The 27,390-nt window shown below is 39.3% G+C and overlaps 2 protein-coding genes and 1 long non-coding RNA gene across 7 annotated transcripts in view; all 3 read left to right on the top strand.

The window, feature by feature from the left end:
* si:dkey-82f1.1 (DENN domain-containing protein 2A) overlaps positions 1-10,557 on the top strand; it is a 73,597-nt gene extending 63,040 nt beyond the window's left edge. For all 3 annotated transcript variants that reach the window (XM_015353113.2, XM_006633682.3, XM_015353112.2), the window contains exons 15-20: positions 2,687-2,864; positions 3,937-3,978; positions 4,905-5,001; positions 5,520-5,765; positions 7,219-7,305; positions 9,286-10,557. In XM_015353113.2, the coding sequence (XP_015208599.1) occupies positions 2,687-2,864; positions 3,937-3,978; positions 4,905-5,001; positions 5,520-5,765; positions 7,219-7,305; positions 9,286-9,317 (682 nt within the window). In that variant the 3' untranslated portion in view covers positions 9,318-10,557. The remainder of the gene's footprint in view (positions 1-2,686; positions 2,865-3,936; positions 3,979-4,904; positions 5,002-5,519; positions 5,766-7,218; positions 7,306-9,285) is intronic.
* A 3,700-nt stretch (positions 10,558-14,257) lies between these two features.
* LOC107078072 (uncharacterized) lies at positions 14,258-25,490 on the top strand. Its single transcript, XR_011190042.1, has 3 exons — positions 14,258-14,533; positions 14,925-15,052; positions 25,401-25,490. It is a non-coding gene; the product is annotated as an uncharacterized lncRNA (long non-coding RNA).
* A 34-nt stretch (positions 25,491-25,524) lies between these two features.
* Positions 25,525-27,390, top strand: part of LOC102687229 (transcriptional enhancer factor TEF-3) — a 37,282-nt gene continuing 35,416 nt past the window's right edge. For 2 of the 3 annotated variants that reach the window (XM_069192076.1, XM_069192075.1), the window contains exon 1: positions 25,525-25,745. In XM_069192076.1, coding sequence (XP_069048177.1) covers positions 25,616-25,745 — 130 coding nt within the window. In that variant the 5' untranslated portion in view covers positions 25,525-25,615. The remainder of the gene's footprint in view (positions 25,746-27,390) is intronic. The other variant, XM_015353026.2, reaches the window with a different exon arrangement.

The raw sequence follows: 27,390 nt of genomic DNA, 5'->3' as shown, positions 1-27,390 counted from the left end.
GTCAGAATGCCAGAAACGGGATTTTCTAAGAATTCAGCATTTCTCCTGGTTTAATGTGTGCAGAACATTCTGCAGTCCAGATGTGGAGGCAGTTTGGCTGCAGCTAAGCCGTATGATATTATTTAACTTGGCTGATGCTTTTATCCCTGGCAACTCGCAGTTTGTAGGGCAATTGCATTGTATAGCAGGGGACATTTTACACATGCGGTTAAACATGAAAAATGCCTTAATGCAAAGCTGAATGATCTTAACAGATGGCGGGATGCATCTTAAGCCTAACGTAGTGGGTGACAGTAATGAAAAAAACAAATATTAGATAAAGAAAATACATTCCGGACTGCTGGATCAGTGCAATCATTTTTTTCTCCTTCAAAGAATAAGCCCTTTGGCTGTTTGTTTCAGACTTGTGCAAAACAGGAAAGAATGTGACACTATCATAAAACGTAAGAAATGACAGGCAGTTTTTGGGGTCCTTTTTTGTTTTTTTCTTACTTCTGCCGGGTGAGCTAGGAAAGAATGCTGTTGTGTTTTTGGAGTTGCCGTGGGAACAATCATTTTGGAAAAACCACACAGAAGCCAGAGAGATGGTTTGTGAAGTGGCTCTGAGGCCTAGTGGCCAAGGGCCAGGGCAGTGGCTGACTGTGGATCTGCCTTCTTGGCAGTCGGCTGAAAAACTGGAAAATGAATTCCTTGAATTTGCACTTGGACTCACATGACATCATCATGTGTCGTTTCGTTCTGTGACATTAAAACAATGTGCCCTAGAAGAATCTCAGAGCTTTGCTGCATTTAGAAGAGATTTTTAGCAAATTTAAAGACATTTAATTTTAGTCATATACCTTTCCAGATACATACTGTAAATTGGGGACCTTGCCTTCTCAAGTCTACCTTAAAAACTGAATACTACCTGGATATGAGACCTATTCTGTACTCGCTTCATGGATCTTAAGGTGTTTTCAGTGACTTCTTATTTAAAGTTGTTTATTTATTTATTTGATGCTAGATAATAATAATATCAATCAGGTCTTCTGCAAAATTTAGGATTTAATTCACTTCTCTGAATTTGTTTTGGATTTTATTGCTCTGGGTCCTAGGCTCTAGATTCTAGATGATGGTACCTTCTGTGTGTGGAGTTTGCATGGTGAATTTTCAGTTGATGCAGCAGACCCCATCCAAATTCCAAAAACATTCTCGTGTAGCTAATTGAGACTTCTAAATTGTCTATGCATCCTGCGAGATAGTGTTCTATCGTGTGCTCTGTCCTCTCACTGATCACAAATGAATCGTTTTTTTTATTATGGATTGGTAGCATGCTGCCACCTTCTGGGGTGAAAGGCAAAAACCTAAATGTACAGCTGTGTGTGCATGTGGTTTTCATCAAGAGTTTTCAAACCTCCCCTCCCTTCAGAATGATGGGCGTACTAATACAATGTGACTGAATTGCAATATTCTGAGAAAGGAACTATGCATAACTATGCCAAATAGTTGTAATACTGCACATGAATGCTGGGTTATGAAAGCCATAGCAAGAATGTAACACACTCCACGCTCTTTTTGAAATCTGCCTCTCGCGTTATACAGGTGATCACATTTCCTAGTAAAATATGTTGCCCATCTTTTCTGCCATTTGTTGTACTGTTGCAAAAAAATGTTTGTTGCTTTATTGATTTTAGATTGAAATATACATCAGTTAGTTTCTAAATAAAGAAACATTCAGTTGTGGTGTAGACTTCAGCATTATCAGGTTACATTTAAACGTGGAGCATGTTTACCCGCTAACCTAGTAATGTTAGAAATGTAGTGTAACGCATCTTGGCTTAAGTACAGTATGTGGATAAACTGTGGTTTTTCACTTGTCATATAGAGATGGCCTTCCTCAGATATTGCAAGCATAGTGACAAATTAATGGATTGCTTAGCATGACTAGAGTGACCCCTGTTGGAAGGAGGTTTGAGGTTTCACTGGTTGAATGCCTTATGAGAAAAGATAGACACTTTATTGATCCTGTGAGGGAAATTGCAGTGCAACAGCAGCTTAGCACAGTCAACACAGCAACAGTGTAACGAAATAGTACAATACATCCAGTACTGTCAGTAAAGTCAGTGAGAAGTGCACTTAAAAAAAAGTTGCTCACGGTACAGAATATACAAAATACAGAACAGTACACAAAAAGTTGTATTGCACATTATAAATCTAAAAATATATTGCACAAGTCCCTAGCATATATTACACAAAAATCGGTTGTAAATGGGGGAAAAAACAGATGTAAGCAGAGAGTTTAATGTTTAGTCCAAAAACAGGTCAATGTCAATGTTGCCCCTGCCCAGACACACAATGGATGAGTTGTACAGAAAAGCCTTTGGACATGCGTGCTAAAATCCGCATTGCTAAAGATACTTAGAAATCGCAACCAGCACTTTTGTCTCGCGGCAAACCTCGTGCACTTACTATTTCATTACGGAGGAGGAAATCTGTCAGTAGTTGACCCACAGTGAAAATAAGAACAACCTACCCCAAAAAATGCAGCCGTCATGATAAAATACTGGGCAAAACTGTCATTATAACCGAAACTCCTTATCAACCTCTGTGCTGCTTGACTTAATGTGGAAATTAAATTCTCCTCATGCGGTGAGAGTGACCCCGACTGGCTGACGGTGACACCGTTGTCACTCCCTCTCTTTTGCAGCACGCTGTCCCAGTGCTGCCATGCGATGGTGGCCCTGCTCTACCCCTTTGCCTGGCAGCACACCTACATCCCAGTGCTGCCGCCCTCCATGATCGACATCGTCTGCACGCCCACCCCGTTCATCGTGGGCTTGCTCTCCAGCTCCCTGCCCAGACTCAAAGAGCTGCCCATTGAGGAGGTGAGTCACGTCTTCACAACGTAAGAAAGGGTTACAAGCGAGACGAGAGCAGCCTATTCTTCCTCATCCTGCTGCTTCTTGAAGGATCCCAGGGAATAAGCTTTAGCAACATGTCTGGAAATGGCTTCCTGCCAAACACCCACCACACGTTATTTAAAGAAGAGCTTCCTGTTTTTAACCCTTAATACACCACCACATAACTTCCACTTGTACCTCCAGTTCTCTGTCTCATTGCTGAGCAATGGATGTTCCATTGGGTTGACTTGCTCTCTTTGAGTTTTCCTGGGAACTTGTCAAAATCTCCTGCATTCAAGACTGAAAGAGGAGCCTTTCCTTTAACCTGTATGTGTGTAACATTCCTATAAAACTTGGCTTTAGTCTGGTCATTGTTCTTTGAAGTCTTGCCAGGTCAGCAATGTCTTTTTTTGTACAGAGTTGACCAGAGGCCCACTCTTCCCTCTCAGGGAAAAAAAGAAATGTCTCCTGCTGTCCGGAAGTACTGTTTTTGCACTGTGCACATTCCATTTCCAAGATGTTTTTAATGTAAACACCGTTATTATTTCTGCAGCTCTAAACTGACAGCTCTTGTTTCTTGCTGACTGTATAAGTAGGCACATAACCACCTTTATAATTAGTGTGCACAGTGGTACAAGTACAGTTGCAAATGGAGCTGAAATTACAATTGGATGGTATAATTCTTTGTCTTTTAACCCTACTCCAGTATTTCCAAAATATTTACAGAAGTTTCACATATATCCCAGGATTCTCTTTGACACATTTATTTTCAATTTTAGTTATTGTGGAGAGTGGGGTATTCTACATAAAGAATAAAAATAATGAATTGCGTTATGTTCACATGTTGTGCGTAAGATAAAAGGCGTTGGTTCTTTCCTTTTATGTGATCTTCCAGCTATAGGCATTGTGTACCATAGTGATTTACTTTAGACATCAAAGGTCCTTGGCTCTTTCCTCCTCAAAACAATGGCCAAGATGGGCATTAAGCACAGGAAAAGGGCTGAGTTCATTCACTCGCAGGAAATTACATAATCTTTCCTACTGTTCTAATTCCCAGGTTTTGGTGGTTGACCTTGGTAACAATCGCTTCCTCAGACAGGTAGGCTGGCCTTGTGTGTGATTCACTCTTGCTTGAGTCATAGCCAATACATCTGAACAGACACCTGCTCCCATGTCACATGCATAGCTGTTTCACATTTGTCAGGCAAACAGTCCTTTTTTACTAAAGCAGCCACCTGGAACAAGATAAGTCAGTATTTTCAATTCCATAATCACTAAAATGGTTGTTGGCAATAAAGAGGTGGTCCTGTAGTAAATGAAACTACAGGACAGGCTTCACTTGATGTAGATTTGTACACAGAACTTATTTAGGTAAAGATGGTTTTTGAACACTTAAAACCAAATTGGAATTTTGCAAGAAAAAATCTAGATTTTTTATCAGCAAATCACAAAAGCAAAGTCAGTCAAATAGTAATTTATGTTCCTATAACAGTTTACAATCTTTTCGGTCAATTGTCTCACTGAAAAGGGGAAAAAAGAAGAACATGATTCAAAGAGTTCTGTTTTAGCAGTAATATATTTTATTTACAAGTTCTATTCTCATATTACAATTTTGTCGAATTTCTTACTCCTAATTTACTCTAAAGTAAGAAATTATGACCGTTACTCTCAAACGTGTAGGTGCTGGAGCAGTATATAAAATATATTACTTATCTGAAAAATCTCCAAAAACACTTTACAAAATCATTTTTTCAGAGAAATTATTTTTTAAAATATGATTTTACTAGACTCATTCTAAGTAAAGCTGTTCAGAATTTTCTTGGACTGAACACACAATTTATGTTGAGTCAACAGTAGAGAATTCCTTTACTGTTTTTGATCAGGACTTTTGTCCACCTCAAAATTGGTTAATACAATCAGCTGGTGAGAGATTGCTGATCTCAAGAAATGTTAAGCTTGAAGTCCATTCAAAATAAAGTCTACCTGATAACTCATTCTAGGCCTTTCCTTTTATCTTTCTCTCAGATGGATGATGAAGACTCTATTTTACCTCACAAACTCCAAGCTGCTCTCGAGCATGTTCTAGAAAAGAGGAAAGAACTAGCATGTGAGACCTCAAATGGTGAGTATTTGTATTAAATATCTGACCATGTTTCAAAGCCGTTTTTGCATAATTGTTTTGGCCTTTACATTCTGACATCAAATCCAGAGAAAAATGTAGAATTGTACTGGGAGGAAATTCTCTTTTCCTCAACAAAATTACTGAAATTATTTAAATTATGTTTCAGAAGTGAAATGTATCCTTTCAATCCAGTTTCACTGTAAATCTAGGCTAGCAACCCACTTTGAGTATTTAAATTTACAGCAGCTAACAGAATTGCAATGCAGATTTTTAACAAACTTAAAAAATAAACAGTTTAAGGTTTATTCCATGCTGAAAGTGTCACCTGAAAAAGACTCCACGGCTGAAACATCGTGAATCTTTTCTTTTCCTTTCAGCATTGAATAAACCGTTACCTGATCCTTTGCATGCTGACACATCTCCCTACTTGAACTTCTTTAAAAAAATAAACACTAAGTGTGAACTAACTTAAAAATGTACTAAGTGTGACTTTCAATTTGATCCCTCTTCCCAATTAGACTCCAGCTCTCTTAGCACGGTGGTGTCTGAGGCCTTTGTGCGTTTCTTTGTGGAAATGATGGGTCACTACCCACTCTTCCTGAGCGTGGCTGAACGGGAGGACGAGGCCGCCACCTTCCAGCGGGAGGCCTTCCGCAAAGCCATCTCCTCCAAGAGCCTGCGGCGTTTCCTGGAGGTCTTCATGGAGACGCAGATGTTCACTGGCTTCATCCAAGAGCGGGAGCTGAGGCGCCAGGGCCTGCGAGGTAACATAGAGTCAGGAAAACACTGCAAGAAATGGTTGCCTAGCAGCGCTAGGGGGCTGGCTCCACTTCTGGACCTGGGATTCTGTCTGCGTGGAGTTTGTATGTTTTCCATGTGTTTATGTGGGTTTCCTCTGGGTGCTGTGGTTTCCTCCCACAGTCCAGAGACATGGTGTTGGGTTAATTGGCTTCTGGGAAAACTGGCGCTGGTGTGAGTATGTGTGTCTGTGTCTGTGTGCCCTACTGGTGTCCTGCCCAGGGTGTATCCTTCCTTGTGCCCAGTGCTTGCTGGAATAGACCCTAGCTGCCCTGTCATCCTGAACTGGATGAGGCATTGGGAAAATGGATGGATGGAAATTTTATTTGAACTGAAGGTTGTTTGAATTGAAAATTGTCTCAATTTTCCCACTCAGAAGAAAGATCGTGTGGGGAAAAAAAAACATCTATAATCATGTAATTTAATTGGAAACGTTACAAACATCAGGTGGCCATTCAACTTTTATCTAGCCTGTTTGGTAATTGATCTGAGGACCTTAACCAGCTGCATCTTGAAAGAAGACAAAATATTGGCTTCAACAACGGGGTTGAATACTTGTTAACTTGAATCAGTGGATATAAAATGCAGGTCTTATTCTTTAAAAAAATATTATATTAATATTACTCTGTAGAGCTATTAGTAAGAAGGGACAGTAACTCTTAAAAGTGATTGAATAAAATGCAAAGGTGCAACATAGACCAGACTGACAACACAGAGAGAAATCTGTACAAAAAATTTATTTTGTTGATTTAATAACATTTTATTTGAATGTGTCATAATTTACACTAGAAATAATCAGCTCAAACCTTGGTGAAAAAATGAGAGGTCTACTCTAGTTGTGAAGTATAGAATTAAAATCATGGGATAAAGTATTAAAATTGTATAAAGGCCTCTTTTAGTACAATCTTGGTCACCAGATTAAACAAAGACTGCTTTGGAACCAGTCCAGAGAATAGCAACCAGATGCATTCTGGGACTTAAAGGAATGTTCTCCACCAACATGTTTCAAGAACTGAACCTTTTCAGTCCTGAACTTAAAATACTACTACCAGGAAGCCTGATACAAGTATAAATCCTCAAAGGCATTGACAAAGTCACAACACCAAGAACTTCTTCAGAATGAACAGTGAAATACAAACCAGAGGAAACAAATGGAAACTACATGGAACTGGATTTAAAATCCAGAACAGGAGGCACTTCTTTACCCAAAGGGTTGTGGGAGTGTGGAACAAGCTACCAAGGCATGTGGTAGAAGCCAATACTATGGCTTCCTTCAAGAAATGGCTTGAGATGAGATCCCCAGATCAATTAACTACTATCATACAGTCTAGATATGTTAGCAACTACTAATTAAGTAATACTTTAATTTTTATTTTTGGCTCATCCATCTTTCACAGAACGCCATGTTTCTCTTTCCAGGCCTGTTCGAGGTGCGGGCACAGGACTATCTGGATTCCCTGCCAGGGAGTGAGCAGAGTGGAGTCAATAAATTTCTCAAAGGTCTAGGTGAGGAAGCAGTTCAAACTCCTAATTAGCAGTAGTGGTTCGTTATGCTAATTACATAATAACAAAAAAATCTAAAGATCACTTCTTTAGTAAGAGAGAAACTCGGGCTTGGCATTGCTGCAGAGGAAAAGCTGCGTGGTTATTCCACTGCTCGTAAAAATCTGTCATCCTTACGTACCAGGTTAAGCTCATTGGTCCTGCGCTCACTAGTGGTAAAGTTAGCATAATAAGATAAAGCTCATGATGAAAATGAATACCATCCCTTCTGTAAAAAATTGAGTTCTTTGTCCAAAGTACTTTATACAGTATATTAGACCCTTTATACAGCTTGATATTTTACTAAATCAATAAGAGTGCTATCCACTGTCCAAAGGTATGACACTAGTATCCCACCTAGGTTTCGCACCCCCAACCTTCCAGTTCTAAGTACAGAGCCATAACCACTCCTTCTATGCTGTTTTCTGTTCTCTGCTCCTCAAGCCCTTATTAGAACATAGTTCCCAAAGTATAACATCATGTTTTATTCAAATAACTTGTTCTGCCTGTAATGTTGCACTCAGTGGCAGAGGAGCTACAGCCTTAAGACAGGGGGTGGTGTTCAACGGGGACAAAACCCAAAGTGAACTTTGCCTGGGAAAAAAAAATAACTGTCGAGGGGTAGACCTGTGAATATTAAGAGGGCAACTTACAGGGAACTTCCAAGGGTCGTCTGAGAGCCAGTTAAGTTCGGGACATGAAAAGACGGTCCGCAAACCATTGTCAGCAATCGGGAATAAGGGACAATCCAAGAACTGAAATCTGAGTAACATACACTAGAAAGCCGCTAAAACTCGGGGGGAAACACATGCAAAGGCACAAGTGGAACTCTATGGCAGAGTGAGGGGTACTGTCTTCAGGAGGATTAAATATCCGCTGATGAACAAGGTAATTAATAGATTCATTACATTCAGGTGGTAGTGATCTCCATCCTGATCGTGTTACTATGGTAACTGGTGCAGTGGGTGGTTGCCTCGAGACTGAGGAATCATGGTTGTGTGTACCAGTGGAATTTCGGCTGTGGTTATGTACACCCCCTTTTAAAAAGCTCAAGTTTGGTACCAATTTACACTTTCAGGAAATTAACCTGAAAAATGCCACAAAAGAAAATCGCTGTATGATCTAAAATAGGCAGTTTCAAAACTCAAGTCTTTTGGTACAATGACCATTTTATCCATTGTATGAAATATATGCAAGTGTTTTTGATTTGATTTTGTAGTTTCCAGTACAAGTAGCCTTAATGTTTTCCAAATTTTCATTTCTGAAACAAATACTGACCAAACACTTGCTTTTTTTGGCTAATTATATCGTCGGAAGAAATGTCAAGGATAAATCAAGGATATGAGTAAATTTGGAACCAGCTGTGCCTAGTTATCTGTTGAAGCTGAGAAAATCACAGATTTCAAACAGTTAATATTTCAAATGATATATTAAAATTAAATGTAAAGGGTTAAATTATGTATAGAAAATCAAAAGGCTATAAAATATACTATTATAAATGACACAAATGCCCTGGCTCCCTCCTGACCCTGTATTGGATAAAGTGGTTAGAAAATGATGGATAGATACACTACAAATGCAAGTTATATGGAGAAAATAGTAGACAAAATATAAATAAATTTATTGAAATATATAATATATTATCAATATGTATCATAGCTCTGGGCTATTTTTTAAAGTACTCATCCATAATAAACCTAAAAAAAAAAAAACATTTTTAACGAAAGTATAATATGCAACGTTTGGAATGGTTAAAGGTTACGTAGCACAATCCAAAATTACAAAACAAGACTGCTGTTTGAAAATGTATGTTTTTGTGCACATTTATATTGCTTTAGGAATTATCAGGTGTTTACGAAGAACCACAGTAATACGTTCACATTTCTTTGGAATTGATTGTGTTTGCCAATACAATAATCTCTTATTTTCTTCTTGTATTTCTAGGTAACAAAATGAAGTTCCTGTCCAAAAAATGATGACGAATTGGGGACAAATAGATATTTATATGTATGGATCCTTCATATTTCTCGATTTTGGATTTGTTTTTCATCTGTAAATTGAATTGGGAAGCAGCCTGACGAATTACAATCATCTGGTTTCGATATATGGCTTTGGAGACACTGGCAATGAAATAACAGGCTTGTGTCCTGTGAAGGGATGTGTTGAGTACCGAATGAGACATGGAAGAAAGAGACAGCCCTTCTACTGCAGCCCTCCTGGGGAAACTCAGAATACACTGTTAGAGCCTTTCTGCTGTCAGCTTGTACACAACTTCTACAGTGGGATGAAGCCGAAGAATCTCTAGGAGTATCACAACGATTACAGACTAACATCTCGGATATGAAAGCTCTCCAAGTGTAATCCAGATCACAGCCTCAAATTGTCAATATGGTCCTAATTTCAGGTCTCCAGTATATGATCCCTGTCTCCAACAACGTCCCAGACTTCACCGTGCAGTGTGTGGCTGTTGCAGTTCAACAGCTTGCACTGAATATTGACTTGCTCATCATTCCACCTTCGACATCACCTCTGACAGCCATCCTCCTTCTCCGAACCACTGGGAAGTTCCTTGATCTGAATCAAAGAGTTTACCGTTTCGCAAAAGTGGGCTCATGTATAGCATTTTTCTACTAAACGGGATTTTACTTTTTAACATTGTACAACTTCTTCTGCAACAGGAGGCTACAATTTAATTTATGTTACCTTTTTGACATTTTTTTTTCTGTCCATTTAAAAAAAAAACATTTATTGTAATTTCTCACAAAGAAACTTATGAGCTTTTATTTATCAAGTCTTAGCGCATATTTGGAAGGAAGACCACTCTGGCTAGGCAATGGACTGTACCACTATGTCTAAACAAAGGACAGTGTATCTGATATTTTTGAGAATGTACCAAAGGGATTGAGGTGAAAGGAAAAGTATGAACAGTGTTGCAGTATGCTTTTTAAAGACATGTTTTAGAAATGCCTAGAAACTTCTAGAAAAAGTGGAGCGTGTGGTTGACTTAAAGAAGGTTAAATGATTTTTTTTCAGAATGAATAAGCTGTAGAGATGGGGGTGTCAGCTCCCTAAGACTTACTTTGTATGACTATTTGCCAGTTATTGCCTATTTTGAAAGACCACTAGATTTCTTTTAAACCTAATTTGATTTTAAGGAGCAAAGAAACTGTATCAAATAAACCAATTTTTAAAAAGAAAGGTGTTGACCATGGAAAAGTCTGCATTCATGGCTTTGTTTCAGAGCACTTTTTTTCATTGTACTGTACCATAAGGCTGTTCACATCTGTGGTTCTCTTTATTAACATTGTAGGATAATTTTTCATTGCAGGAGAATTTTTAAATTTAGAAGAATGGAGGTGAAGTATTATTCCTTACAGGTAAAAAAAACAAACATTGTACGATACAATCTAAGGTTCTCAGAAACAAGCAATCACAGGGTTGAAAAATTTAATCATAAATCCATGTATATCTTTAAATGACTTGCAGTTTAAATTAAATAATCAGATTTCATCATAAATGTCATGCAATTCTTTCCATTTCCAGGGGCTCTACCACTATGGATCTCTCATTATAATCTTTGAATGCGAAAACCTTTTGATATAAAAACTAGAACCAAACCACGATGTGGATAATGTTTCTCAAGAATGTTTGAGAAAAAAAAAAGAATCCTTTGCTAGTTTCAATTCTGTCTTTACAATACGGACCTGCTGATACACTGTTTTGACTCTACTTCATGAGAGGCGAGAGAAATACAAAATAAATGTGTTATTTGCTCATTTTTTGTAACTCCCGGTGAACTCGGCTTTAAAGTTTAGAGCCCCCCATTTTAAAAAAAATAGGACATTTATACAAAACAATTAAAAAAATTATGCAGATGTGCAATCAATCAGATGACATCTTAGCGATGACAGACATCTCTAAGTCCAATTGGGGATCAAAGGCTTTTGCTTATGCGGTCATAGAAACCCATGTCTATGTCACGTCCGTTTGGCCTCTGGTTTAACCCACTAATTACAGGGGGTAACTGACAGTCAGTTGCAACTCAAGGGATTATTCCTGAAATAGCTCCTTTACTATTGTACAATATAGAACATAAAAAAGGGTACTGCTGAGTAGAGGCTGTTTGAGCCGTAGATCTTTTTGTTTCTTGCAAGTGATGTGGGCGTCATTAACAGGACATCAGCTTCAACAGTATTATGCCAGCATCCTTCGCTCACCCTGCAGTCTGTGGTTTCCAAATGTCCCAGTATACAGTTGAGGACACTGTACTGTAAAAAAAACCCAGTAAACAGGTCTAAAAAAATCTTTCCTTCGAATGAGATATAAAACTGAGGTCCTGACTCTCCCTGTCAATTAAAATCCTGGGGCATTTCACAAACACAGTAGGGGTGTCAACCAAATTTCCCTGGCTTTTAGGGCTCATGGCCTCCTAATAATCCCTAATATATGAATTGGCTTCATCACTGTTCTCCTCCCCACTGATAGCTGATGTGTAGGGAGTATATTGGCGACTTTGGCTGCTGTTGCATCATCCAGGTGGGGGCTGCATGGTGGTGGTGGTGGAGGGGAGTCCCCATTACCTGTAAAGTGCCATGAGAGTAAGTATTATTATTATATAATAACACTATATAAGTGTAAGTTATTATTATTATTACCCATAATATCAATATTAATAATAATAAACATCACCAGGTGCTGTTGCATTCTCTTGCCAACCCTTTGCTTTAAGTCATTTGGATTGCTTTGGCAATACATTTGAAGGTTTTTAACATTTGAATCAAATACCCTCATAGCGTTCTCTTTTTGGGAATAAAACATTTTTTAAATTAGTGCCTGCACAATTAACATCCATTGCCGGAGCATTGCTACAGTACATTTTAAAACCCTTGATGACCAATGTTCCCCTACTGGGAATTCTCATTCCCCCAGACATTCTATAGATCCATCCAGCCATTTTCTTAATGCTATATTGAATCCAGGGTTGTCAAGGAGCTGAAGCTTATCCTACTGTAGCAAGCCACAGGCACAAGGCAGGTACAGGGTGCCAGTCCCTCACAGAGCACACACACACACACACACACACACACTCACAAAAGAGCCAGTTTTCCTAGAAACCAATTAACCAGCCATTATGTCTTTGGACTGTGGGAGGAAACCAGAGCACCCAGAGGAAACCACATATGGATTGCAAATAAAAGCCTTTCTCAATTCACAGTGAGTGTCATTACTCCCACTATCCAAGCTGTCCATCCAATTTCACTGTAATACACAACATGACCCAAACAAAATGACTGAGCTTAATGAAAGCTTCATAAGCACTTCTACTCACGTCGACATTAAACACATTTACTGCATTCATTGGAGACAGCTGAGGCCGTTTTGCCTTTTGACTTTTAATAGCCAGCAGCCATATCACTATGTAACTCACAACTGGCACCCCACTGAGGCTCAACAGGTGTGAGCCTGGTCAGTACCTGGATGGGAGACCTCCTGGGAAAAACGCTTATAGCGAAATATAGAGCTTTTCTGGACACTCCCCTCAAAGCGCTTTACAGTAATGGGGACTCCCCTCCACCACCACCAGTGTGCAGCCCCACCTGCATGATGCGACGGCAGCCATAGTGCGCCAGAACGCTCACCACACATCAGCTATCAGTGGGGAGGAGAGCAAGGTAATGAAGACAATTCATAGATGTGGATTATTAGGAGGCCATGACTGGTAAGGGCCAATGGGAAATCTGTCCAGGAAGCCAGGGTTACACCCCTACTCTTTTTGAGAAACGCCCTGGGATTTTTAATGACCACAGAGAGTCAGGTCCTCGGTTTTACGTCTCATCCGTAGGATAGCGCCTGTTTACAGTATAGTGTGCCCGTCGCTATACTGGGGCATTAGGATTCACACAGACCGCAGGGTGAGCACCCCCTGCGGGTCCCACTAACACCTCTTCCAGGAGCAACCTTTGTTTTTCCCAGGAGGTCTCCCATCCAGGTACTGACCAGGTGCACACCTGCTGAGCTTCAGTGCGTTGCCAGCTGTGAGTTGCAGGGTGATCTAGCTGCTGGCAAAAACATTCTGATTTCATTCTTATAGGTTATGAACATTCCTATTTTAAATATAACCTGAAAATTACTTTCAAAACAATTAACCATAACATTTCGCAGATATGCATTCTGCCGCTATGCAATCATTAATACATATTAATTCGGAATGTATAAAAATGAGAAGACTTAATTCACAAATACATGTATAATGTTTTTTTTTTACCGTTGACTTATTGTAGATCTATCATCATTACTCTACCACTTATTTGCAAAATAATTACCGCACCCAATAAACATTTCCGCTTTTTATAGTTTTTTTTTTCTTTGTGCCTCTTCTTTCTGGGATTTATCTCAATATGTTATTAATTTTATCTTGTTTTGGGGTAGTTTCAAATACTGTCCACTAGGCGGCTTCACCCCTAGGGCGACCTCCTAGTAAAAATACGAAAGAAATTGCTACGTCATGGCTTTCCGAAATGCTGAGATTGAAGCGGAAAAATTATCTTCGATTTGCTGGAAATCGAAAACTGGAAGAGAATAAGCGTATTTTAACGGGGTTTTTTTTTCATTTAGTTATGAAAACATTATTATAACTAGCCATTATTAAACCATCAATAAAATAAATTAGGGATTTCCTCTCAGGCGGTTATAACACTTTGAGATTCTTTTTTTTTTCAGTCCAGAGGGTAGGAATTATTCCACAGGGCCTGAATTAAATTCATTTGTTTTTCTCTGTATTCAATTGATGCAATTGTTTCTCAGTAGTAGGGTGTGTTTACTTTTATCCACCTATGACAATCCCTCCCAGCCTTGTCTGTTTTTCTTCATGTAATTTCCTTTTTTTCCCCCTGCCGGCCACGATCTCTTTTTTCCTTTTGAGATCCCGGAGACCTCCCCTCGCAAACCTCCCTTCTGCATTACGTGCTACCGGTCGATCCTGCTTCTCTCTCTCTCTTTCCTCTCCCCTCTGCCTTTCTCTCCAGCTTCATTCCATACCAGAGCTAATTCCTGAAATTCCAACCTTCATTGCGCTCCAAACGACATAGGAAGGGGGGGGGGGAGACAAAACTCCGCTATTCCATTCAAAATCTATACCCCCAAATCAATTTTACCTGGCAGCTCCCAGCTCTTTGTTCTTAAGTTTCAACAGGTGAGTTTTCTCAAAAGTTTTTATTGTCATTGATCTTCATTAAACCCATTGTTTGTTTCAGTACTAACTCTATTAAAAGTGTGAAAGAAGCACTTACAAATGCCTCACAAACTTCACTCATTTCGCAATTAGCTCTCTGTTTTTTTTTTCTTCTCGCTCTCCAAGAAATCTCGGGTCTTTGACATTTTTTACATTTTTGGACGAATCCTTGTGATTCCTTTCCTATGTACTCGTTACGTTTATGCCGGAACTGCAAGAAAGCTCGAAACGTCATCGACACGCACTTTAACCAACATGCGATGCTAATAAAAACAATGCAAATTGCTTTCGTGCGTGTTTATAGAAGTGTTGCTTCTTTATCAAATAATTGTATATATATATATTTTTTTAGATGCACAGAATCTATTTCTACATCTTGTACCTGAAAGGAGCGCAAAACTGGACACCACATGAAAATATCTTGAAAGAAATCAGCTGACTGTGCTATCGTCCAAGTGTAGTTAAGTTATTCGTCTACAGGTGGGTACAATCTTGGAATATTTTGCTGTACAGGCTTCCTTTGTGATACAAAAATAAATTCTTCCTCCTTATTACAATTATGTAGAGCAGAGATAGTAATAATTATTATTTTAAACTTAATTTCTTAAACAAAATGATTTATTTTTAGTAAAACCTATTTGTGCTAGTAACAGTTTACACAGAGATAGCTAATAGTTTATTTTGCATCATGTTTTTGTTTCTGATACTGAGGCATAAATAAAAGCATTGTGTTCGCAGGTGGGAAAGAGTTGCAAACCTTGTTTTGAAAGCAAACTGATTGTACAAAAAGTAAATATTTTCCAGAAAAGTGACGTTCATAAATTGGAAAAACGTAACATTGTTGTAACATGGGCCACATTACTGAGCTGGAAACAAAGCTCACAGCAGTAACAGCTTCGGAAGAAGTCTTGTTGTAATATCACACAGTACAAATCGTAACATGCGTTATTTTGATTTCCGTATATTTTGAAAACAACCGAGATTCTGTTATAACCACTGATGGCTGGAGGTCTAATCTCTAAAAACGTGATTATCGTATTTTTAAATTTTTATTCGGGTTTTCGTTCTCGTAAAATTTTACCAAATGAGTAAACGTAAACCTAATGCTTTATGGCTGAATTTTCCAGTAGCGATTGTTATATTGAAAAAGGCAGCGTGTGTTGATTTAAGTTTATTAAATGAAAGATCTGAAGTCTTTTTACGGGAAACTCATTGGTAAAATTTAGGTGGAGGCCTGGTTTACAAACTTTGCTTGCTCCAAGTAGATGAACTGAACTAATAACAGAATTTGAAAGTACTTTAAAACTTAAAAAAATCACGCTGCCCTTAAAAGTGTCTTGCATCAAAATGCACATAGCGCACGTGTATTTCAAAAACAGTATTAAAGTGGTGAACAATGTATTAATTGTAACGATGTCAATAAGCAACTATAAGTATAAGTACTACTGGAACTTCTGTTGAGTACTTATCCCACGGTATTATCTTATCTACCACAAACATATTGTGGATAAGAAAGCTGTTAACTGTGAATATAGTTTGCTGTGAATCCTCTTGAAGGAATACGGCTGATCAATTTTCATATTTTGTTTTCTTGAGAGTGCTGAGGCAGTTAAGGTCTGTTTTGTTTTTTTACTGGCAAGTATAAATTACATTATATACCACAAATCTGTGTTTGTGTTTGGTCCTTATGGACCACGGTGTTTCTTATTGAGTTCCCATGTTCTAAACTAAGTATTTGCTTAAGCTGACTGATTTTAACACTTCCTTAACAATTCCTGAGGTACTGTGTTCCTAGGGATTCGGAGAAACCCTTGGAACATGTTGGTCTGTGGCTCTCACAGACAGGAATTGGGAAGCAGCTGGTGTCTGTATTCTCACTTATGTTTATAATAAAAAGAGAGATTACAGAATGAAAGCTGATTTAATCTGACAATGAATGTGTCCATTTAAATATTTAACAATATTAGCAAGGAACTCTGGGGATTAAGGCATTTGGAAAGCCACTTAAACTCACTGCTTATGTTGAATCAGTTGAATTCAGTTTGAATCAGCAATACATTTTATGTTTAACGAGCTCATTGTATGTTGAACACCATTTCACAGCAAAGATGGAAGTAGAAGAGTTATTTGGGAAGCACGAACCAGTTATAATGAAATATCTACTGATCTACTGAACGCAGAAAAAAAGGTGTTGCAGGGAAAAAAAAATCTAGCACTTATATACAACGTTTTAGATTAGCTAAAATAATCAATGCATAAAACAAAAGAAACAACCCTGATTTTTCAAATTTGAAATTTCATTGTTTGGAACCGGTTAAGGGAGCAAATATTTCGGTGGTTAGGATAAGTGCAAGACGTTTAGGGAAAGTCCGAGAGAACAGATGTGCTTTAAGTTTAGATTTGAACTAGAGGGGGTAAGGGCTTCTCTGACAGCAACAGGCACAGAGATCTAGAACAATAAAATAGAAAAAAAATGCTGTGTGTGTGTTAGAGGGAGATGTATGTCTTCAGACCTTGAGGGCAGGAGTGAGTATTATGACACTGTTTCATAATGCATAGAATATCACAAGAAACTTAGCACCTTACTTACGCATGTGTGCTTTCAGAAAAATTAAGTATGTTTGTTTCTCGTCTTTTATTATGTTTTTGTTTTTTGGTGTTATTTTGATTATCCGTTACTTTCTGTATATATTGATATACCAGGGTGAGAGATTTGTGGTCACAGGTGATAAGGTGATTTATCCTGTTGTGAATGTCATTCTTGGTTAAATTTCTGTAAGAACAACAGAACTTGGAAGATCAGGAAAACAACAACAATTTTGTGCCATCAGGTTGCCTTAAACTGGCTCACTGTCCCTTGTCATCTGGGTTGAGCACAGCTGACATTTATTTCTTTACCTGGCAAGATGTGAAAGTCAGACATAGACCCGTCAATGACAGATCACGATCCGGCAGTGATGATGAGCCCTGACACCTTGCCAAGATTGATGGGAGGGCCCGAGTGTGAAGGGTTTGGCCAGGGGTGTCTAGTTTCTGCAGAACTCCATTTGTGGTGATTGATGGCAACCTGACTGAATGGCGCTATGTTGATCACGCCCTGGGACCTCACCTGTTTCCCTGCCTTTGAACTCATTCTGCCTGTCCTCATGTTGCTAATGTAAAAGCAGCTTTCTTGCAAGATGAGAATGTGAGGGCTATACTGTAATTGCCAAGACCTAAGCCCCATTGAACATCTGGAGGATGATATTGGATGACATGTGGCATCCAGGGCACAGAGAAGAGTGTTTCCAGGCTTATTTCAGGAAAGAGAGGATTCTACAAGACACCATATGAAACCTGATGTATGGCACAACAGTTTCCAACAGTGGCCACACATCACTGTGTGGAAAGGTGTGTTCACTGGGAGCACAGAGTCGTCATTTTCCATTTTCCTTTAGTTGTCCAAACTTTGCATTTCGTTTTCCTGTATGGCCTTAAACCATTTTGTGTGTGGCAAGGGATCAAACCTGTAGATCTCTAAGAAGGTTATATAATGAGATCTGGCTTGAATGAGTTACACGATGCATTACTAAATGGTAAATGATCATCTTAAATTCTTTCCTGTGTATTGCGTACTGTAAGATTCCCAGATTTGACTTTTTTTGTCACAGTTTAAGAGTTGCTCCATTTTTGAGTCAATGTGCATTTTTCTCTTAATGGAACAAGTAATAGGTTTATTCCATGCTGAAAAGAGAAGAAAGGAAAAACGTTTCGGGCTGTGGAGCCTTCTTCTGGTGGCAAGACTCCACAGCCCAAACGTTGTGTTTTCTTTCGTCTCTTTTTCAGCATGGAATAAACCTTTAACATGTTCCTTTTGCAGCCCACACATGCTGACGCAGCTACCCACCTGAACTACTTTTCTCTTAATGTCAATCAATGGAGACTTCCTGGGAATTTAATATATAAGAATACTTACAAGCAATGGCTGTTCTAGCCCGTTTGCTAGTTGGTAATTAGTAGCAGTAACTGTTTCCTAAAGGGAACCAGGGTATTCTCTTCAACGACATGACTGGGCAGCTTGTCCTATACTCTTGCAATCCTTTAGGCGAGGAGCTGCCTCCTGTTCTCAGAACAAAACAAATTCTAAACAAATGGAAAGTGGAAAGAGCTAATTCTAAATGCCGAAGAGCTTAGAACTAAGCTCCAGTAACATACATCTGCAGTGTGAGAGAATTCTGCCTTAGAAAGCCGTTATAAAAGGAACCGTGCTAGTGCTTCAAAGTTGAGTTTTACAGTTTTACAGTCAAGCCTACTATTGCTTACACTGGGAGTATCGTATAGCAACCTGAGTAAGAGACAGAGTATATTTTTGGGAAGGCCTTAGTGGCGCGTTGGTCGTTAACTGTCTGGAAGGTCCCCTGTGGTTTTCCTTTTTATGAATCTGGTTGCCAGTTAGGCTGTATTTTCCGGCGCTTACAACAGGTGGAAGGTGCCTTGGACAGAGAAGTGAGGACAGCTGTGAGACACTCCAATTATGAAAAGAGTATTTTTCTCTTTTCTTTTACTTTTGTTCTGAAATCTCTTTCATGCCCTTTCAGCTACAAGGGTCCCAGATTCTGTTTTCTTGCCTTTATACCGCAGTTCTTGAAGATGTATTTGCATAAAGGTACAAACTTTCCTTGCAGTTCTTTTTCTAAAAATATTTGCAAATGATCAGTCAATCATTATAACCAATTATTATATGATCTTCCAACTTCCCATTCAACTTAAAAAGTTGTGAAAATGAAGTCTTTGAAACACGATTACTGAATGTTATCATAGGTTTAGATTAAGTGTACGGCTTGAACAATTGTCTTTTTAAAAGACTGGATTATTATCATTACACAATTGAAACCTTAATTGATCTTCATTGGAATATTTTTATTTTTTTTCTAGTCATAAAACTGGGGCTTATTACTTAGAAAAAATGTTGTTACCTGGAAGTGCAAAGTTGGTAAATTTGCTTTGAGTACTGTTGCCAAACAGGATGAATCAATGAACTAAACAGGATGTTGCCAAAGAATGAATCATAAAATATCTACTTGCATTAGGTTTTTCTCGTTTGTTTTATTCTTCTGTTCTGCACTTCATTAATTACTTCACTATATGCTGCAACTCCAATTTGTAATGTTTAAATATTGCAAAATGTTTATGTTGGCTAAACAACATTTCTTTGGGGGAAATAATAAGTTCTGATTTTGTCACTTTAATTTAGAGGTAGATACTTTCCACCCATCCACTTATCCCGGTGAATGTTGGTGCAAGGTAAAATGTAAAAGCCTGGGATTGTGAACCACTGGTGCCCCACACACCTTCCCACATTAAGATAAGATCAATTAATTCGCCCTGTACAATTTCTTGCACTAGGAATTTGTCTTTTCACACACCACAGCTTGCTCTCCATGAGACACACAGATAGGGGGCCTGGGGTCAGAGCGCAGGGTCAGCCATTGTACAGCGCCCCTGGAGCAGTTGGGGTTAAGGGCCTTGCTCAGGGGCCCAGCGGAGTAGGATTCCTCTGCCAGCCACGGGATTTGAACTGGCAACTTTCAAGCCACAGGTGCAGATCCTTAGCCACAGTGCCATCGCTCTGCCCCCTGTTTTTTTTTTTTAAGATTATGTAGTTATCTACATTGATTAATTCATTCATATCTACATTCAAATGTAGTTATCTACATTCATTAGATAACTGAAGCCTTTAATTGATCTAAGAAATTGCTTCATTAGAATATTGGCATTTTGTTTCTTATCACAAATTTGGGGCTTTTTTCATGTATAAAATCCAACGGTTAAGATGTTTAAGAGCTGGGAACACGCAGTTCACCAGACCCAGAATTGGTATCCACTGCCATAGATGAACTTGAATCCAGGAACCTGAAACTCTAAGGCAACAATGCAACTGTATATTGAATGTCACACCGTCATGCCGTCCTGTGCATGGGGGGGAAAAAAAAGCCTTCTTATATTCACTCTAACAAAATAATGGAGTGGGAATCAAATATTATTTTTATAAATATATTGTTGATCGTGTGATAAACTGTTCATGGAGATCTTTTGTCTTCCTCTGCAAGTCCATGGTTCTGTGCATGTTTTTTGGTTTATAAGCAAGTAGGCGTTGAAACATAATTGTAATGAAAAGTTTTAAATGAACTTTCTTCTTGTCAGTGCAAAGTGAAAAAATTCCGGGCTTCAGCAGTCGTAGTTATTAGAATACTGCAGTATTTGCAGTTAGAAAGTTTATCGCACAAGCCGTTAAATGTCTTCAGTGCTCACCATCATAGTAAAGTAAAACAAAATGTGTCCCTGAACCTGACATGTTTTTAATGCTTATGTAAGATATTGTATTTATTCCATCTTTCTTTCTTTTAAGTGGCGGATTGTGGCAGTGACTTCCTGCCACAGGTAAAGTAAAGCTGAGAAGTGTTTTTTTTTTCCTCTAGACATTTCAGGAAAATCAAGTGTGTCCTGTAAAAATGTATATACAGTATATTTTGAATAAGCATGCCTTGTTAATGATTATGTGTTGCACTGCAGAATAGAAGCGCTGTTTTATTTTTGAAAACCCAAGTGAAAAATGTCTGGTTTTCAAACCCATTTCACTTGAATTCAATCCGTTTTCAGGTTTGTTGAATGATGATCGGGAAAGGCACAGAGCAGAATACAAAGCACATCTTGATTGAAAGAATACCCTTACAAACTCTTTACACAGTGGTTATTTACAATTTTTTTTTTATTTAAACAGATTTGTATTACTCATTCATTCAAGGTCATATTTAGATGTTTTTCTTCTTCTCTCCTGCCTAGCTAGCATTGTCCTCCTGTACTGCAGCAGTCCAGTGGGGTTTATGTGGTTCAGCATACATATGATTTCAGTTTGGATCTAGTTGAATAAAGTTGTTCCTGGAGCACACAGGAACAGAGACTGAATGTCGTCAAAGAGAGGCTTGTCAAACAGTGGCATAAAGAAAATTGTTTCAGTGGAATAGTTTATTTAGCAAATACAAGTTCCTGAGCCTGTAGCTTCTCGTTGGGCTGTGTTGAGGGTGTGTAGTCCTCCTCTGAGTCTGGGGGTTGGGCAGTCCTCTAGGGTGTGGTGTGTAGTTTGCTCCATCCCACAGGAGCATAGATGCTTACGCTGATGCCCCATCTATAGAGCTTGGCAAGGTATGAACCATGGCCAGTCACAGAGCAGTTCTGAGTGGACCACTCTTTCCTTGGAAGGTGAAAGCCAGGGGGTTGTGCGGTTGGGCAGGCGATGAGGTGCTTGATTGTTATGTCCAGTGATTCCCATTCTTGAGCCCAGGTGGAGTCTGCATTGAAATGTTATTGGGGAGGGTTTTTCCAGATTGGGTTTCCTGATGGCAGAGGTGTCTTTGTTAGATTAAATATCTCCTGGAGCAGTGGCAGATGAAGGGTGTTTTGGATATTTTGAGCATTTTGTGGGTGACTGCGAGTCATTAGACTATTGTTTGCTAGGACCAGGAGCCAGGAGAAAGGTGCAGTGAAGGGTTCCAGTGATGATGTGCATGGTGACATCCAGCTGGGTGTCTACTCTGTGAATGTGTGGTGATCTTGACCAGATGCGGGTATAGTATTATGCGTCTGAGAAAGACAGTGCAAAGACTGAGGTCTGGAGGGTGGTAGTGGCAGTGCCAGCAAGTTTGGAGATCAGATTGTTCCCCGATTTGACCTTAGCTGCTGTTGTCTTTAAGTACTTCTGGAAGATAAGTGTGCTTTTTAGGGTCACCAAGGAATGTTGGAGTAGGCCCCATGTACCTAGGCCCCTTGCCTGTGGAAGCTAATGATTCAAGTAGCAGACTAAATTCTAAGGGAAGCTTCAGGAGAGGAGTCTCAAAGAGTCCTAGTCCAAGTCTCAAAGCCAAGATGAAAAACAAAATGGATTAGTAAAGAGACGCTAAAAGGGAATAGTTAACATTTCTGTCCGCTTGTTCTGAAAGGTTTTCTAAAAAAACTCTTTCTGTTTCCATATTTGAATCCAGCGTGGATGCAAAAACTGAGTGAAGTTTTAATTGACTGAGTGAACAATTTGATGTTGCTCTTTCTGTGTTTTCCATGTTGGAGTATCTTCCATTTCTGTTGTTCTTGCTGCCAAACATTCTTAAACATTCTAAGAATTCTAACAGACAACTTCCAAAAATATTTTTTATAATTTCAACTGGATTCCAAGATCTATTATTTTTAGATTCATTTGTTTAGTAGATCTCCTTTCCAGATCGAGCTATTGACAAAGGATGGAATCCCAAAGACTAGAAATTAGTATAAATGGATTGGATTCAGTGCAGTAGAGTCTGTACAGAGCAAATCCCACCCTCCAATATTGTTAAGGGAAAGCGCACTCCTTTTCTGCTATTCCCAGGGTCCAAAATGAAGTAGTTCTTGGGTCCAGATAAAAAACAACCCAGCCATGTACTGTACATGGTAAATCAGGGAAGCCAGACATTTGTGCTCAATGTTTTTGGTCTACCTAAAGAATCAGTCATGACCATTGAACTAGGGATGTGTCTGAGCTTTCAGTTTTTAGCATGACAAATCCTCCTTGGACAAATCATTATCCTATCATAAATTATCAATCAAGCCTCATGGTGACTGTTTTAATTAAATAGAGCAGGCTTGGAATTTAGTAATGCTGAAATAACACACAAGTTATGGGAATTTCCTTTAGAAGATTGGTTTCCCATAACATCAATGTTTTCAAGTGCAGTTAATCATTTTTGATGTTATCATAATAAACTAGCTGTAATTTCAAAATCGAATTGATGCCACAGATTGATGTTGCCGTCTCTAAACGTCTGCGAATGCCAACTTCTTGCTCCAGCACAGCAGTACTGCACTCGGCTAAATCCACTACAAAATGAATAGTCTCTTTGTGTCCCTGTTGCAGAGAACAAATGGGCAACTGAACTGAAGTTAACACAGCACTGTCTGTCCGGCTTTACGGGAAGCACTGAGATGAGTGTGCTGAGAGGAAAAGGGTTGATTACCAATTGTTGATTGCGCTCAGACATGACGCACTCTGCCAGAGGTCTGACTCACTCCTCTGGCTGTCCCTCCCCTTACTCTGTTGTTCTAGGACCATTAACCCCTCCATCTTATCTGCATACAAATAGGCAAAAAGAAATCATGACCAGCACATCAGGACAAGTACTACACCACCCCTTTCGAAGTTAAGTATTTGTGAAGGAGCTATGCTGCCGATGTTATAAATATTTACAGTAGTATTGTATTAAAACTGCAGCATTTGCCAGTGATATTAACTTCTGGTCTTGGCGTCCTGCTGTCATCCAGTTTTTATTTTGGTAACTTGTCATTCTCAATGAGTAAAAAAAAATTGGAAACAGCTTAAAGAGAGCAAGATAAGATCACTTTATTGGCCATATACAATTTCTTGTATCAGGAATTTGTCTTTTCACATACCCTAACTTGCTCTCCATGAGACACACAGACAGGGAGAGAAGCTTGGGGTCAGAGCGTAGGGTCAGCCATTTATACGGCGCCCCTGGAGCAGTTGGGGTGAAGGGCCTTGCTCAGGGGCCCAATGGAATAGGATTCCTCTGCCGGCCGTGGGATACGAACCAGCAACCTTCCAACCACAGTCACAGATCCTTAGCCACAGAGCCACCTCACCGCCCAATTCACAAACAATTGCTGTGAACAATTGTTCACAATTAAGTGATTGTGTCTGTAGTGAAGTGACAGTTAATCACAATTAATCACAATTAAGTGAACAATTGTTTCCAATTAAGTCATAAAGACTCCAGAATTAAATGAAAACTAGAGGACAGATGACCCTCCAGGCAGATTACAATTAGGTATGATGCATATTTTATTGTAAACAATATCTATTTACTGTAGTAAACAGATGGAAGAATGCTGACAATGAAGTTTCAGTATAAACATCTAAGTATTTTTCATACATCTAAGGTAGCTTCTTTTGGCTCATTCCCAAATATCCCATCTTTAATTTATAACTTGTTTCTGCTACCTGCGTGTAACAGTTGTCTGCTTTGTCTTGAGGTTTGTCTAAATCATTTTGAATTCCCTTTGCAGTTTCTACAATGTTTGCTTCTCTATCTATTTTCTTTCCTGCTAAATTAACTAGATTACTTATTAAGTACGGTACTAATAGAATCTACATCATTGATAGAAATTAGAGAAGTAGATTTGTAATTTAGGATGCAGTGAACACCTTCTTCATTACCACTTTTATGAACTATATTATCCTTGTCTGTTTATGACAGGATAATAAGTGGATGTCTGGTTGAATCCTCTATTTTAAAGCCTCTATTTAAATAGCATGTTCTCAGAATCAGATTGCATTTAAAGATGAGAAAAAACCATTAACCTTTAGGTTTTACCTTTTTAAACCTAAACTTAAAGCCTAGTAAATTACTTTTCTCACCTAAAAAAAAAGTCATTTCTGTCTCAGGTTCGCTGAGTTACACTCCTCAGATTTTGTCCATGATCTGTTTCAAATGACCAGAAGTCATTGGGAAAGCACATGCAGTATGTACAGTAGGAAGGAGATGTAATGGGTCTGCTCCTTGAAGAACGCAATTTTAAAATCAAATCAGTTTTAGAAGAAACGGGCAGGCCTTGAAATCTTTGTAATACGGGCGTGTCTGCAGTGTGTTTCCATCCAGTGAAGCAGAGCCAGTAGTTTTCTTTTGTTATCTGGATGGTTTAGTAATAATAAAGTCATATCAGCTACATGTAGTCTTTTTTTTCTGTTGGATTAAAGTTTGATAAAAAAAAACACATGGGGCCATAACCCTCTTTCTGATCTCCCCAGGAACTCCAGTGCCTGCCCATCCCCACCTCAAATCTCTACCACCCTCACCTACCCCCGCCCCTCCTCCCCATCACCTCCACCCTCATCACGTCACCCTCCCCCCATCCCAGCGGCACCACGTCGGCAGACTGGGTCCAAGCCCCCTCTCCCGGGGGGAACAGCGAGGAGCTGAACGAGTCGCTCGACAAGCCCCTGGAGAATGACGCCGAGGGGGTATGGAGCCCCGACATCGAGCAGAGCTTCCAGGAGGCCCTGGCCATCTACCCCCCTTGCGGCCGCCGCAAGATCATCCTCTCCGACGAGGGCAAGATGTACGGTACGCCATGACCCTTATGCCACACACAGGTGTGTGGCTTTGTAACGACATAGTTCACCTAATATCTTGATTGAGGCGGACTGTGAGGCCTGTACCCTCACATCTTCACTACTGGTAGGGATTGCTCCCTAAGAATGTGTCTCATACAAGTTCAGACAGCCCTGGTTTCTGCCATTCCAGTCGATTGCACGTCCTTGTTCTAAGTGCTTTGAATTTATTTGGATGGTCTTCAGCAGCATGGATGTTAAGGGCCAGTTGCGTATCTGAAGCAGTGGATGGAAGAGTTTCATGCTCATCTGCTTTCTTCTTTATCTACTTCTCTACAAAATTCATTGAGCCGCCAAAGGTTTATTCTTAATAAACTGCTTTAAATTGAGATTAAAATCTTTACTGAGCACCATGTACTGTGTATCAAGGAGCAATGAAGTTGTGAGGTGCTGTATGTCTTTTTATAATCTTATGGTTCAAAGTGGTTCAGACTTTATGGCCAGCATGTGTTACTCAGATGCCTGGAGAGGTTGCAGCCATACTGTCTAAACTTTATCATAAACGCAGACCGCAGCATACTTCAGGCGCAGATTCCCCATGGATAGGGTCGTTGTACTGGAGTTTGTGTTTGAAGTTAGTTTGAGATGTTAGGAGACGGCATCCTCAGCAAGCTGGATTTTAAGGAAGGGAGAATGTCCTTCCACAAGGGAATGGTGATGAATGCTACGCTCTTTACCCATAGAATCTGGATTATTGCAAGTTAACGCCTGCCAGTTGTGTCATTTCTCTTGGGGGTCATAAAAAATGTGTCGGTTCACGATGGCACAAGTGTTTTATTTGGGGGAAAGAAAACGTCTAGCTTGGGAACACCAAAATTGAGAATATAGGCAGTACTTCAGCCAGGTTACAAATGAGGGGAAGACATTCAACCCATCTACTGTAGCTTGTTTGGTTGCTTGAAAGAACCTGACCTGAGAATCTCATCCAGCCATTTTGAGAAAGAAGCCATCTTTCTTGTTAAAGGCTCCCACATCACTTTGTGTAAAGAAACTCCACATGTTTAAAGACCTCGTTGGACTGTTAGTGTGCTGCTGTTCTAATAGTTGCTCTGTTTCTACTGTGGCCAAGAGAATCGGTGTCCTTCTTTCATCGCATCCTACATAGTGCTGCTTTTTTGTGTTTTAGTGGTAATAGCCTCAGTGAAAGTCATCCTGGAGCTCCTGGTGTGTATTCAAATAATTGTTTAACACTGCCCTGAGGTTAACGATTTTTATTTCAAGCCGTGTAAAGTAATGGGTTATTATATCAAAGATTATGTCCCTGTCACTGTGTTCACTCTGCACAGGTGTATGTTACAACAATAAAATATGAGCAGCATGCCTCGTGTCTGGAAATTAATCTTTCCCTTTATCTAGTTCACTATAAAAGAGGAAAAGTTCAATGGTATTTTTTATTTCCCTGAAGTATACACAATGTCGCTTTCCACTGAACATTCCTCCAATGTTTTTCGAAAAGGTATGTTGATGGTATCTTTATTTAGAGGTCGGTGTTCAAAATGCTAAATTATTGTGTGCAGGCTTATGCTGTGTAAGGTAAAATGTTGAGGTGAAATTAAAATTGACTCTTTAGTATAATTTCCTCTTTTTTAAGATTAAAGATTCATTTCTCTTCTCTGGATTCAAAAGG

This window comes from Lepisosteus oculatus, chromosome 7, assembly GCF_040954835.1.
Source record: "Lepisosteus oculatus isolate fLepOcu1 chromosome 7, fLepOcu1.hap2, whole genome shotgun sequence".
In the NCBI taxonomy this organism is placed as follows: domain Eukaryota; kingdom Metazoa; phylum Chordata; class Actinopteri; order Semionotiformes; family Lepisosteidae; genus Lepisosteus; species Lepisosteus oculatus.
This window is presented reverse-complemented; position numbering and strand designations above follow the sequence as displayed.